Consider the following 14,696-nt stretch of genomic DNA (forward strand, 5'->3'; position numbering starts at 1 on the left):
TTAAAATGTTTATAAATTATTTACGACATTAATATTTTAATGAATACAATCGTAAAATAGAAGCACGATAGAGTTTCACTACTCATATTCGTTGAGCTTCGTTACAAGTTGATGCGATATCTGCACATAGCGGCTCATTTGCAAGGTCGGTTTCAAATTCTTTTATCGGTGAAGGGCTCTTTGCCATCCGAGGTTGAGTTTCAAAGTAGCTGGAAGGCAAGGGCTCGCTTCACATTCGCCATCTAATTCATCGACTAAATTTTCATGTAATTCTCTCAAAGCCATGAGGGCAGAACGTGCAGCTCGCTGGCAACTCATATCGCCATCACACGCAGAGTCCGCTTCGGAGAGAAATACTAAGTCGCACGTTGTTGGAGGTGCTTCACCCTACACGAAAGAAAAAAACAATTTATTGATATATTTTCAGTTATTCAACACCCTAAAAAATCAATAGATATTACTTACGCAAAGATAACAAATTTGGTGTAAGCTACAAAGAGGGAGAAATAGTTGACCTCGATCTCCAGCTAATAAATCCACCCCTCGGCATCTTTGTACGATCTTTGCTAAAACTGGACAGGAACCCATAGAGCTAACTGTAAAAAATACATAAAATAGCGTAAATAATTCATGAATTATTAAAAATTAATGTGACTTTACTAATTTAAGATTCTTTACCGGTTGACATTACAGGGCTATGGTGACTTCCACTACCTCCCATGTATCCTTCAGAAAGCTGTTCCTCCATTTTTCCATTTAAATAATGGCCTGCCCCTTGCTCGTCTTCAAAGTCCTCAATCTTTTCAGATTGTGTCGGGATATCATTAGTCATCAGTGCCTTTTCCTTCTTAATAACAACTCTTTTGTCAGGAGAAGAACGAGCAGAAGATGTTTTTTGCATTTGTAAACTTTGTTTAAATTCCTTTAATGCTTTTCGCATTTTTTCTAAGCTGTATGCCGCAGCCAATTGGGTTAGCAATTTTTCTTTCATTTCCTGTTCTTCTTTAGAGTCAATCTCTTCGATATTTGAGTAGCGTAATGCTTCATCAACTATCAAACCTTCCATATTTTTTAATTTTTTATCAATATTATCCAATTTTGATTCATTGTCAGTCTCAGAGTTTCTTTTTTCCGCTTGAGCGTGCGATTGATCATTTACCTGAATGTCTGTTTCCATATTAGGTTTAGGCTGAACATAACTTCTTTTTGCATAATTATTTTTTCTAAAAGAGTTTAAGGGATAAATGACCTCCTTGTTGAAAGTGTCAAAGTATTGTTTCTTCAAACGATCCTCATTCAAGTTGTTAACAAAAGAAACTGACTTTTTAAACCTTTTGTCGATGCCAAAGTAATCCGACCAGTCGATAGATTTCTTTTTTATTTTAATTGGTTTTTCATTTTGTTTATCGTCATCGTGTGGGAGTTGATCTTGATCATGATTATGTCTATGGTCTGGGTTATGGTCTAATCCATGGTCGTTACGAGCGTGATCCTCTTTCCCGAAAACACCTGGAGGATGAATATTGCTCCCATGATCATCAGTGCTGTGATCATCATGTACAGTCGTATTTTGATTGTTTTCTGTATAGTTTTGATGTACAATCAAGATAGGTGGTTTTGTATCATGTGTGCCTTCAACACTGTCCGTATTACGTTTTACGGGGGATTTAATAAAGTCACTTTCAGAATTTCCAAATATTTTAGACAAGTCTCCTATTATTTTTGGATCCGTTCCTGCACTGTTTCTGAATGTCTTAGTATTGTGTTTATTTTGATTTGGGGCGAACCTTTTCCTTTGACTGTTATAATTATTATAAGATCCACTGCTTCGTTTAGTTACAGGAAAACGTTTTTCAATGTTTTCATATGCATATTGATCCTCATCGGCTAAATCAGAAAGACTGTCATCATCAAGAGGTTGGAAGGCTATAGCATATTCTTCTCGCATATCATCTTTGTCATTGTCATCATCATTATTGGAAATATCATATGAATTATAGTTCGTATTAAAAAATCCTTGATCTTCTCTCATGCTCTCGTTATCAGGTACTGCTTGATTCATATTGGATGCTGGACTTCGCTTCCTTTTAAAAGCTACAGGACCCCAATTATTAGGATATCGCTTTTTCACAATTTTATCTTTATACAATTTGACTACTCCTTCAGAATGGTTATCATCTCTTTTGAGGTGACCTTGATTATTTTTATATTTTGACCAAAGTTGATCTAAAAGGACAGCATATTCGATGTCATTTTCTCCGTCGTTTTCTAAAATGTGTCCATTCTCTTCTTCTTCTTCCTCCCTATTTCTGTCCGTAAATAAGTCTCTCAATCTATTGTTATCTGAATGTTGACTTCTTTCACGAAACGGAGATAGCTGTCTTGTATTAGGTTTACTATATGCGGAATTTTTCTTGATTATTTTGTATTCATAAGCTTCGGAGGGTCTTTCATTACCTAGCAATCGAACAATATACTTTGGAGTCGTTTCTTCGTCAACATTTTCAGCGTCTACTGTGTAATCAGGCTCTGTAAATAATAATTCATAAATGTGACATAAATTTTATACAGACATGTAAATATCAGATTTACTCATGTGTCGGGGTCTAGAAACACAAACAATAGAAAAACACAAACGCCCAGACCACGGCAGATATCTGTATGGCCATAAAAATGTATCCCATGTGCGGGGATCGAACCTGCGACCACCAGCGTAACCACAAGCCAGCGCTGTGACCGCTGCGGTAACGCGTCGAAATGAAATATGAATGAAAATAATTTTATAAATGTTAAAAAAGCATCAAAAGGCCATTGTTTTTTATGCATAGTTTCAATTTAGTTAGATAAAAAAAATTATAGGCCACACCCATTTATAAAAATTTGATAAACATAGCTATAGACGTCTCATCAGGTATTTACAAAGGCGTGGGCATACAATCCATTTTGAACCCAAAAAAGCTGAGTGATGTCATACACAAAGTTATTTTAAGTTTAATTTATATCTAAACATTACAGTCTGTCTAAACTGACATTTTAAGTACAATCTTTCTTAAATTACAAATTTATTAATATCAGCTGTCTTGGCCGCAATGCTCTATTTTTTTTATACAACTAGGTCGGCAAACAAGTGTACGGCTCACCTGATGGTAAGCAATTACCGTAGCTTTTAGACCTAGCCTAGCCGCCTAGTAGCCTGCAACACTAGAAACATCACAAGCGCATTGCCGACCCTATCCCCTATTCCCCCCAGGAGCTCTGATCACCTTTCTCACCATTAGAAACACAACACTGCTTTAAAAACAGTATGATTTAGCTGTGATCTAAATCTTTATTAGTACAGTATGAATTCTAAGAGCATAATACCAGGATAGGCTTGTGGTGGAACAAAATCGTAGAGTGTGTCATAGTCCGGTTGTTCAATTGGTACATGTATTCGGCCCCGTTGTCGCCGCTGCAACGCCTCCAGTGCGCCGCGCAACGAACCACCACGCTCCGCCATGCATACTACCATGTACGCGGCTGCCACGCACAGCCATAATACCCTCATACCGCCGTTCCTGTATTGATGGTTTGTATTTTATTACAGTCACATTATTCACCAATACAAATAAATGCTTAGAACCGATATGCATGTACATATGTAAAAAAGCAGATACCGACCGATACGTCCTTAAATAAAAACAGAAGTCGAGTAGGTATAGGGAAGTTCTTTCAAATTTTCTCAATGCCTAATTTTTTTCTCGAAGTACCTACTTGATTACGGTAATATTTAGAGCTCAGGGTTACTTTGTCTAACGAAATGAGGTTTTTATAACTAATAAAAACGAATTTGGTCTAGTCTAGACTTTTAGATTAAAGTCGTAATAACAGCATTTTTATCGTCCCATTACAGGGTTGGTCCATATATATCCGTTACTTGATATCTTTTGCTACAAAATTTATGTGTATAATTTTTTATTATTAAAAAAGAGTCGGTATATATAATTCGATGCATTTGTTGTGTCGTGAAGTGTCGTGCTACTAAAAAACTTGCAGACACTTATGTTTAAATACGTTTTGTATTTAATGAAGTTAAACTTGGTTTTGTATTCTTCTTATCGCACAAACAACAAAATGTACGCTATGTAATATATAATTAATATTATATAATAGATATAATTGACTTTATTTAATATCAATAATAGAAATTACTATGTGTAATAAAAATCTATTTATTAAGTGACTGTTATTAAACCGCTTTATATTGATTTCTTTATTGTATGGTCTATTTTTAACCAACTTCCAAAAAAGGAGGATGTTCTCAATTCGACTGTATTTTTTTTTAATGTCTGTTACATCAGAACTTTTGACCGTGTGGACCGATTTCGACAATTTTTTTTTTTAATCCAAAGGTGGTGTGTGTCAATTGGTCCCATTTAAATTTATTTGAGATCTAAAAATTACTTTTCGAGCTATATCTAATAATGCGTTTTACTTGACGCTTTTTTCGTCGACCTACGTTGTATTATACCGCAATAACTTTTTACTGGGTGTACCGATTTTGATAATTCTTTTTTTGTTGGAAAGGAGATATCCCTAGTTTAGTACCATGATAAGAAAACCATGATCTGATGATGGGATCTCAGAGAAATCGAAGGAAGCTCTCGAAAATCCGCAATAACTTTTTACTGGGTGTACCGATTTTGATAATTCTTTTTTTGTTGGAAAGAAGATATCCCTAGTTTATTACCATGATAAGGAAACCAGGATCTGATGATGGAATCTCAGAGAAATCGAGGGAACTGCTTGAAAATCCGCAATAACTTTTTACTGGGTGTACCGATTTTAATAATTTTTATTTAATCGAAAGCTGGTGTTTGTCATGTGGTCACATATAAATTTTATTGAGATCTGATAACTACTTTTTGAGTAATCTTTGATAACGCGTAGTCACTTGACTATTTTTTCGTCGATCTACGTTGTATTACTCGTCGATGTAATTGAAGTCGGTCTTTTTTCGTTTGCGAGCAAACACAATTATATTATATTTCTTTTAAACGATATATCGCCAATGTCAGGTCTCATACTTTGTAATACTTGGCTATCGGAAACCTTAACAATGTCAAGTTCACACAAATGTCACAGCTTCGATGTACATATATTCAATATTTATAAATAACGTATCGACTATACAGATAATTTTAAAATTAGACGTATAAATAAACTCCCTTTCTCAAAACATTTTAAACAATTTGGAACTTTAAGTCCAATACTTTCTTATTTTAAGTATAGAACCTGGGTGACCGAGCTATTTTTTTTTCCGACAATAATAAAAATATAAATAAACATAAAAAATCAAAAATTTAAAACTAATTAAAAAATAATATTGATATAATATGAATAATATTTTCTGATTTTACCAATATAATAATAAAAAATATGAACTGGTTACTTAAATATAAAATCATGAGTGCAATTAGAAAAAAAAGGGAAAAAATAATCCGATCTCAGACATGGGGATTTGAACCGTTGCTTTCTCGGTCGATCTCGACCGGCTGATCTCCCACCCGAGCTATTACAACTTTATTGACAAATGCGAAATTTACCTTTCATGTCCTTGTCATTTTTTCATTGTCAAAAACTGGGATAAAAGAACATTGTCTAAAACTGAATCCTAGCTAGATTTATTTACCTCCCCCGAAATCCCCTGCATACTAAATTTCATTAAAATCGTTGGAGCCGTTTCCGAGATTCAGATTCTATATATAATATATATACAAGAATTGCTCGTTTAATAGTATTAGATAATATACACCCTTATTGACGTCGCTATTACATGTTAATGATAGGAACATATCGTTATTTCAAGTGTCTAAAGTCTAATTTTAACGGCTCAACTGCGCCGTAACAAGACAAATTGTTGTTGTTGCTTGGCGATAGAATGTCAGCTGACGAAAGATTGTGGGAAAATCAGTCATTAATGTTTTTTACCAAAAACAATATAAAATAGAATTTAAATAAAGTTTAACTCTTGTTAGAATTGTAGTTCATGGAAAATTTGGTTTTGATTTCAACCAATATACAATATATTGACTGCTTCGAGATACTTATGCGATTTCACATCAGGTATTTAAAAATTAAACGGGCTAAAATTTGTGAAAAAAGTGGTATCGGGTCAGTGATATAGGTCACCATTTTCCTTCATAGATACACAATTTAATTGGCCATTAAACATAGAACGCTTAACGAAGCAAACATCAATTTTACAGTCGGTCTAATCGCTAAAACTTTAGTGATTTAAACAGACAGAGCTAATGATCGTGTTTGCAGGCATATAAGTACTTACCTTAAAGCATTTATCGCGACACAACAAAACACCGGGAAGATTTTTCAGCTTGTACGAACACTAGGGCGGCTGAAAAACAACTGGGATACTGAAAGTTGGCACTGTGCGCCCTACATCGTGCGCAGTGGACACGTCGGGTTTCCACAGGCTTCAGGGGCCACGGAACCTGCAATGAATGTTATAGCTGAAAAGATATCAACGGGGCGGCGCCAGGAGGGGAGGAGTTATATAATGCGATCGATAGAGGGAGCGAAGCCGGGCTTAGGCGCAGTACACAGTGTTGTAAAGTGTTTATTTATTTTTATTTGAATCAAGTCCACTTTAGTTTATTGCTTGCAGTATTAGCCGTGTGACCTGCATTTGTTTCGTTCTGTTTATTCCCTACAGCTACAGTGTATTGCGGTCAGTCGTGCAAAATTACCTTTTATAGGGCCAATAGGGATATATTATGACACTTGCATTTTATAAATATTTTTCTTACTTGTGAAATTTTAAATTGCTATTGCAATTGCAAAAAATGTATGACTATATATTTCTATATAAATTTTTGAAATTTAAAAATAAATGTAATAAAATATTTTATCTACACTAATGTTGTAACATTCTTCTTATGTTTCCAATACTTGACTTATAATTACTACTGTTATAGCGCAGACAACAAAACACTCAATTTAAGCAATTTCACATGATGGTATAATATCCACATCGATATCGTAAAATCTCATTATAACATCGCGCGCATGCGTGCAGCTGCGCTCTCATTGGTTAGATTTTAATGGCGGCAAAATCACTGTGACAATACACGTACGCGTGAATTTAATTTAATAAATTAAAAGTTAAAAATGGATAGCGACGATGATATTTGTACGCCTCCGGATATTCTAGAATTGGCAACAAAATTAACTCACAATCTTTTGCCAGAAAAATCTAGAAAATTATATGAAAAAGAATATAATAACTTATTCCGACTCCGTCTACGAGCTCTACTGCTTGCCCCGCGACCGCTACAGCTGCTGGATCAATAATTAACATTAACTTTCAAAATTTGAACAATTATTATAAATAAACTATTGTCAGCTTTTACTCTTGTTGTTTGATTAATTGCATTAGTGAAGATAAAGTAGTGTATGCAACTGCATATAACACGGGTATTAAAACACTCGTTACTATTATGAAACTCGCTGCGCTCGTTTCATAAACTCACACTCGTGTTTTAATACCCTTCATTATATGACAGTTGCATAAACTACTATAACAACACAACATAAAACACAACAAAAATACTTTTTTAATTTAGATTTGAAAAGTTGAGAAATAAACAAAAAAAGACTTATAAAATTTGCTTTAGATAAAAAGTTAGTACCTGCTTATTTCTACTTGACTAAAATTCGTTGAAATTTTGAATATTTAAAGCAAACTGTATAACTATGTTTTGAATCAAGCTTTCACTTTATTTCTACAAATTTATAAATTTATTTTTTGTATACTTAAATTTTTAAAAAGAATTTCCGAAGTTAGAAAAACATCTAATTACTTTAAAAAACTTAGAAAGAATAATTAAAGATAATGTTGTAAAAAATATATAAAGTTAATTCTTTTTATTGGTATACGTAAATCGTGCAGGCCAAAATAAGAGTCACAAAATTATTATTGTTTTGATATTATAGAAACTTTATTATATAATTTAAAATAAGCTATGAAAATATAAATAAAGAATTTGAGATACAATATATTTAATTACTTGTTTGATATATTCAGGCTCGTTACTGATATGTCCTGAAAGCAATAAAGTAAAGTGGGCTCCGGTTGGACGACGCAACTTCGCTAAAACTAATTTAACTGCAACATTCAAAGAGGTACTCGTATGTCATATATGGTAATATCGATACTTCAAAGTGTGTTCCAATAAAATGTATGTATGTAAATGTATTAACCCAATAAAATGTTTACTTCATGCAATTTTAAATGCATAGATTAATTAATATGTTTATCTATAAAAGTAATTACTGCACATGTCATCTGAACTAGTTAGATAACTGCATCGCAGAATAACAGGGAGAACATATTGGCATCGACTTTAATATAACGCTACAAACTAATTTTTAGCTCGCTTAGTCAATTCATACAACACCATCGTAACCATATTCATCATCATCGTCATTACAGCCTATCACAGACCACTGCTGGACATAGGCTTCCACAAGTTCACGCCAAAAATGGCGTGAAATCATGTGGTTTGCCCATAGTCACCACGCTGGGCAAGCGGGTTGGAACCACATTATAAGTTCTTTATCACACCACTTTAGTTAACTCTACAGTGCTCTTAGTAAAGCTTGACTAAAAATACATTCATACTTTCTACAATTAAAAGGAGTTAATCAGAATTCAATATATAAACAAAGTACAAAAATTAAACCGGGTATATAGGCACTTTAAAGCAAATTTTCGATTTTCATCTCGCTAAATGAGTGAACAACGGCTAAAAAAACTTTCATCGGCTGACAGATTAACTAACTTAAAAAATTGGTAATAAATAATTATCATCTATTTCAGCGCCTACCAAATATGATCCACCAAGCTTTCGTCAACCTGGACGCGTATTTTGCGTCACGCTATGACGTCATAACTTCAAGTTATTAATAACCACACTTAGGTCCGTTTCACATAATACAAGAAACTAGAATCGTATGTATGCGCGATGTTAAAACAAGCTTATTGTTAGTCTGACCATGACCTAACTATGCAATAACATCAAGTCGGTCAACTACTTTAAAAGCTTTTATTTAGCAAACTGATAATTAATAATCTAATTAATTGCCAATGCATCAAATTACTAAATTATTTTGTTATAAATCTATGATCGGTTTACTCGCATTGCCGTTTATTACTATTGTAGATACTGTGGTGCAGCTTGTCGTTTTATGATAGCTTAGGTATATATAACTTTAAAGGAATTAGACTTAATAACGTCACATTTTTTTTTCTACAGGTAAAGTCTTAGCATCAGCACGTTCAATAAAATAGTATTATTATAGATAAAATAATATTTACGTGCAATATTTTTTAAAGTATATTTCATCTAAACATGCAAATCTAACATCACTTTATATATAGGTATATCACTAGCTGGTACTCGCGTTTTCGTCTGCATAGGATTAGTAAGTACTTCGAGTAGCTTATTATCTTCTCAATATCTATCTTTATACCAAAATTCATCAAAATTGGTTCTGCGATATAAAAATATTTTTTTTACTACACGTTCACTGTTTTGGCGATAATGGCTTACTCATAAAAGATAGATATATGCTGTCGCAGACTTTTTGTAGGACGAATTAAGATCAATATATATACTATGTGTTATTCTAATGTATAAGCTATATTACTGTAACTTTCATTAACATCCATTCGGTAGTTTTTGCGTGAAAAAGGAACAAACATCCATACATCCATAACATCTATACATCCATACAAACTTTCGCGTTTATAATATTAGTAGGATATCATATATCATAAATTGGATTATGCTACGTAACGCCGCCTAGATCAGGTTAATCATCATCATCATCATTTCAGCCTATCGCAGTCCACTATTGGACATAGGCCTCCAGGACAAGTTCGTGCCAAAAATGGCGTGAACTCATGTGTGTTGCCCAGTCACCAGCAGCTGGCGGGTTGGTTGACCATGTTGGTGACCAGGTTAATAATTTTGGATAATGTTGTAAAGAATATCGTATGTGAACGCGGTTTAACGATCAACGTTCTGAGGCTTCTCATTCTTCTATACCGGCATTTAATTGAAGATGAAAGGAGCCTTTGTCGCCGCAATTATTTTTATTTGCACTCTGTAACCCTCTATGATGCGCTGTTTCTTACTATGATTGAGATGAGCGTGTTTTAGTTGCACAGAGTTGGTTTAACTATAGAAAAAATACATTATGATTTATGTAGATAATTTGAATGTTAACACTGAACAAATGACAATCACTGAAGTCTACGTATTAACACTGTGGTCAGTTCTACTGAGCTTTGTAATACTCACGATCACTATCACAATTCAGCCTGTAACATCCATAGGCCTCTTTCTTCATATTTCTATAAATACTGTAAATGTTTGTCTTGGTCAAAGGGAGTGTTTCCCGACCTGATTACCATAAGATCTTATCGTACTAGAGACCGTTGGGTGTGACGGGCTTAGTATATTAAAGTTATCATTTACTTTGCCCTAAGAGCCTTTTTTAAATCTACAGCTAGGTCGAAAAACAAGCCTACGGTCTGACTTTCTCATGGTGGTAAGTGGTTATCGTAGCCTATAGATGCCTCTCCAACACTAGAATCATTGCAAACGCGTAGCCCCAACCCTGCACAGGAGTTCTGGCCTACCTTCCTAACCATTAGATCACGACATCATATAAGAACAGTGTTATTTCGCTGTGATCTTCTGTAAGGTTGAGGTACTTCCTAAGACGTGCTGCTCCAGATTTTAAGCAGGATATATCCTGCCGTGCCCCACCTCAATAAGCTGAAGGGAATTGACACTATCGGACTATTGTCCGGGAATTGACAGTATCTTTTTCGATGTTATTACATCGAAAAAGGTATACTTTTTTCCAAACTATTTTTATTTATTACATCCTGTCTTGCTTTTTCACTTATATTTATTCTTAGAGAAATTAGTGTAGTATAAAATACAACAGATTTTTATGAAGAATAAATATATTTAGCAGCTCAACACAACTCATCTCAGCACAACTTCTATTCAACACATCTCGGCTCAACATCTCAATAGCACTGCTAATTGACAGCCACCCGCAACTTCGGTGTGTCCCTATTTGTATTACCTACCCTCTACTGCGCCAGATGTCAGTTACACAACTATATTATTTTGTCTTCCACTACAGTAAAATTACTAATTCTATAAAAATACTAATGTAGGAATATTATTTGGTTTTCCATCTTCCTTGAATATAGATGATAATTACTGTTGTTAAACTCTGTGTACTTAAACAAATATCACATAACTTAATATTAGAGTTTTTAATTAGGTGTTAGTAATCCAAAGAACATAACTGTCAAAATTTCCCTGGTCAGACCTGTAAAGAAACTGTGGATTTTTTAAACCTGATTAATACTGCTTGTATCAAAGCCAATATTAATTTATTCATCATCATCATCATCATTTCAGCCTGCTGCAGTTCACTGCTAGACATAGGCCTCCACAAGTTCGCGCCAAGCATGGCGTGAACTCATGTGTGTTGCCCGCTGTGCAGGCGGGTTGGTGACCGATTATCTAATTTATATTAATTTATTACATAGGTACATTTACATTGTTATACAAAATGTCGTAACCACTTAATAATTGGTATTTACGCAAAGAAGCCTTAGTTAGTTTTAAAAAAAAGAAACAAAAAAAAAGATATTGTTAAATTGACGTAATTGGTGAAAAGGTCAAAAATATTATTTTACGTTATCCCAAGATCTCTATACAAATAAATAAAATTGGAATGTCTGTTTGTAATTTTAAAATAACCAATTTTTACTAAATACATATGTATGTGTGTATACACGGTACATAATTATACCAAAATAATTTTTTTTTTACAATTTTTGTCGGTCTGTCTGACTGTCTCTCTCTTTGTTAACCGACTTCCAAAAAAGGAGGAGGTTCTCAATTCGACTGTATTTTTTGTTAATGTACCTATGTTACATCAGAACTTTTGACCGGGTGGACCGATTTCGATAAATTTTTTTTTAATCGAAAGGTGGTGTGTGTTAACTGGTCACATTTAAATTTATTTGAGATCTAACAACTACTTTTCGAGTTATATCTAATAATGCGTTTTTACTTGACGCTTTTTTCGTCGACCTACGTTGTATTATACCGCATAACTTTCTACTGAATGTACCGATTTTGATAATTCTTTTTTTGTTGGAAAGGAGATATCCCTAGTTTGGTACCATGATAAGGAAACCAGGATCTGATGATGGGATCCCAGAGAAATCGAGGGAAACTCTCGAAAATCCGCAATAACTTTTTACTGGGTGTACCGATTTTGATAATTTTTAATTTAATCGAAAGCTGATGTTTATCATGTGGTCACATATAAGTTTTGTCGAGATCTGATAACTAATTTTTGAGTAATCTTTGATAACGCGTAGTTACTTGACTATTTTTTCGCCGATCTACGTTGTATTACTCTTCGATGTAATTGAAGTCGGTTTTTTTTTCGTTTGCGAGCAAACACAATTATTTCGGCTAATCTCTAAAACAGCTGGGCCGATTTTCACAGCACTTTCGCTGGCAGGTAGATGATCTTATAAGGAGTAATTTAGGCTACTTTTATTTTAGAAATTTATTTATTTGCTGCTAACTGAACAATATTTTTTTTTGTATTTCACGCGGATGAAGTCGCGGGCATAGCTAGTACTATTATATAAAGTCATTACTTATCTATATTATTTTGCTTTGATTCCGTGTAATTACTTAGCACCATCTTAGATACTGACGACAAAATGAGATTAATATTGATCGTCTACTTTAATGGATCGACGTGTCTTAGGGCTTTTGTTATAAAACAATTTGCTTTAACTTATTAATGAATACAAAATATATACTTAAAACAAAACTTCGAAAATATAATTCGAACAATTCTCAGTATTTCAAGTATTCGTTTCGTGTTTATTATTAATTTCGTGCGGCGGAGAAAAACATTCTGACGTATTTTATTATTTCTTAAGAAGTTCGGAGACAATCTATTCGCAGAGGCAACGTGACTGTATAAGGGTCGAACACATATTTTAAGACTATAAAGATCAATTAGACATACACAGATTACTAATTACTGTATAATATGTAGTACCTGGGTGACCGAACTTAGCTCGGTATTTTTAGTAAATCGTGTTTTTTGGAAATCATATTTAAATAAGAATTACATATTGATAAAATATGAATAATATTTTCTGATTTTACCGATACAATAATATATGTATATATACAAGAATTGCTCGTTTAATAGTATTAGATATTAATATGCGAATCATCTTCTTCTGCTTGGCATAATCCCGGCTTTTATTGCCAGGATCTGTCTACCATAATACGCGAATTTCGAAAATTATACTGCCAGCCCCATAATAAAAATTTAATATTAAAATCAGGTTTCTCAAAATACCTGAACAAACCCACCAGAAAAGCTAGCTGTATAGATTCGCCTCTAAATGTTAGAAAAAGGATTCTCATTTTAGAAATTTGCCTCATAACACATTTGTGGAGCAAAGGTTTAAATCTTATCTTGAGAGAGCTAATCGCCTACTATTACAATATGCGGTCGAGCTAAATAAAGCTTTGAATCGAAATACGTATCGATTACTGTAAACGACAATTTGCCTACACAAAGACTTCGATTGCGTCCTTAACCTTATTTGTATAAATATGTGGCGACATCTATCGCGCGAAATACGAACGACTACAAACTACGTAATTAGAGAAAACTGACGTATGCTACATCGCGCTATCAGAGTTTTCAATGTGAATAAGTATATATACAAGATCCTGACAACAGTCGTCGGGGCGTTAGCCCACCAGACACAACACCCGTCTGGTTGGAGGATCCTCCCTTTTCAATGATTGATGAGGAATTCCATCACCATGTTCCTCATACTTCCAAACTTTATTTTTAGTCCGAGTATATAAATATTTATTTTTAAGTTATTCGTAATATAATCTATAGGTATATATAAAACTCGTGTCACGCTGTTTTTCCGGGCTAATGTCCGAAGCTACTCGACCGATTTTTTTGAAATTTTGCACACTTATGTTACATAATTCAACTTAAAATATAGGCTGTATATAACTTCAATGACCTGACTACATTATTTTTATATTTACGGATGATTTCATACCCATTTATGATTACAAGAAATACCGAAGCTTAATTCGGATAAATCCGAGAGTAACGTTGTGTATAAATTAATAAGAGGTAAGACCACATGCTGCTCAGACGTATACCGCGTCACTTGCACACAAATCAATATTTAAATTTACATATTTATAGTAAGTGCACAACTGCACACATAAGCGGCGTGTCAAGATAAGTTGAACGATCTATATCTCCTCTTGAACTTCATAACCAAACATACACAATTCCAAACCATATAATGATACATATATAATATAACTATCTTACTGAATATTGAGTAATAATTACGGTATAAAAATATTTCGAAAAATTATTTTGCTAAGCTAAAACTGGACATCTATGTATAAAATGTCATATTTTGTAAGGATTTCTAAGATGTTACCAATCAAGAATTTAAATATTAATTTTTATAAATAATGTTTTATAGTTTTTGTAAATGGAATTCAATAAAAAAGCTC

The 14,696-nt window shown here is 33.6% G+C and overlaps 1 protein-coding gene across 1 annotated transcript; it reads right to left on the minus strand.

Annotated features, from left to right (window-relative positions):
- LOC123670234 (putative uncharacterized protein DDB_G0282499) lies at positions 1 to 6,511 on the minus strand. The gene is made up of 5 exons (XM_045603745.1): positions 6,326 to 6,511; positions 3,364 to 3,557; positions 679 to 2,529; positions 466 to 596; positions 1 to 387 (listed from the first exon to the last, which is right to left on the minus strand). Exons 2-5 carry the CDS (start codon positions 3,545 to 3,547, stop codon positions 163 to 165), a joined length of 2,391 nt encoding a protein of 796 aa, XP_045459701.1. The 5' UTR covers positions 3,548 to 3,557; positions 6,326 to 6,511; the 3' UTR covers positions 1 to 162.
- Between the last annotated feature and the right edge of the window lie 8,185 nt (positions 6,512 to 14,696).

The sequence above is a fragment of the Melitaea cinxia genome, chromosome 1, assembly GCF_905220565.1.
Source record: "Melitaea cinxia chromosome 1, ilMelCinx1.1, whole genome shotgun sequence".
Classification (NCBI taxonomy): domain Eukaryota; kingdom Metazoa; phylum Arthropoda; class Insecta; order Lepidoptera; family Nymphalidae; genus Melitaea; species Melitaea cinxia.

Coding starts and splice junctions, on each gene's coding strand:
- LOC123670234 (XM_045603745.1), bottom strand. CDS start 3,547: ATGAGGGTATTATGGCTGTGCGTGGCAGCCGCGTACATGGTAGTATGC. Junction 2,530..3,363: donor TCCACCACAAGCCTATCCTG/GTATTATGCTCT, acceptor TATTATTTACAG/AGCCTGATTACACAGTAGAC. Junction 388..465: donor ACCAAATTTGTTATCTTTGC/GTAAGTAATATC, acceptor TCTTTCGTGTAG/GGTGAAGCACCTCCAACAAC.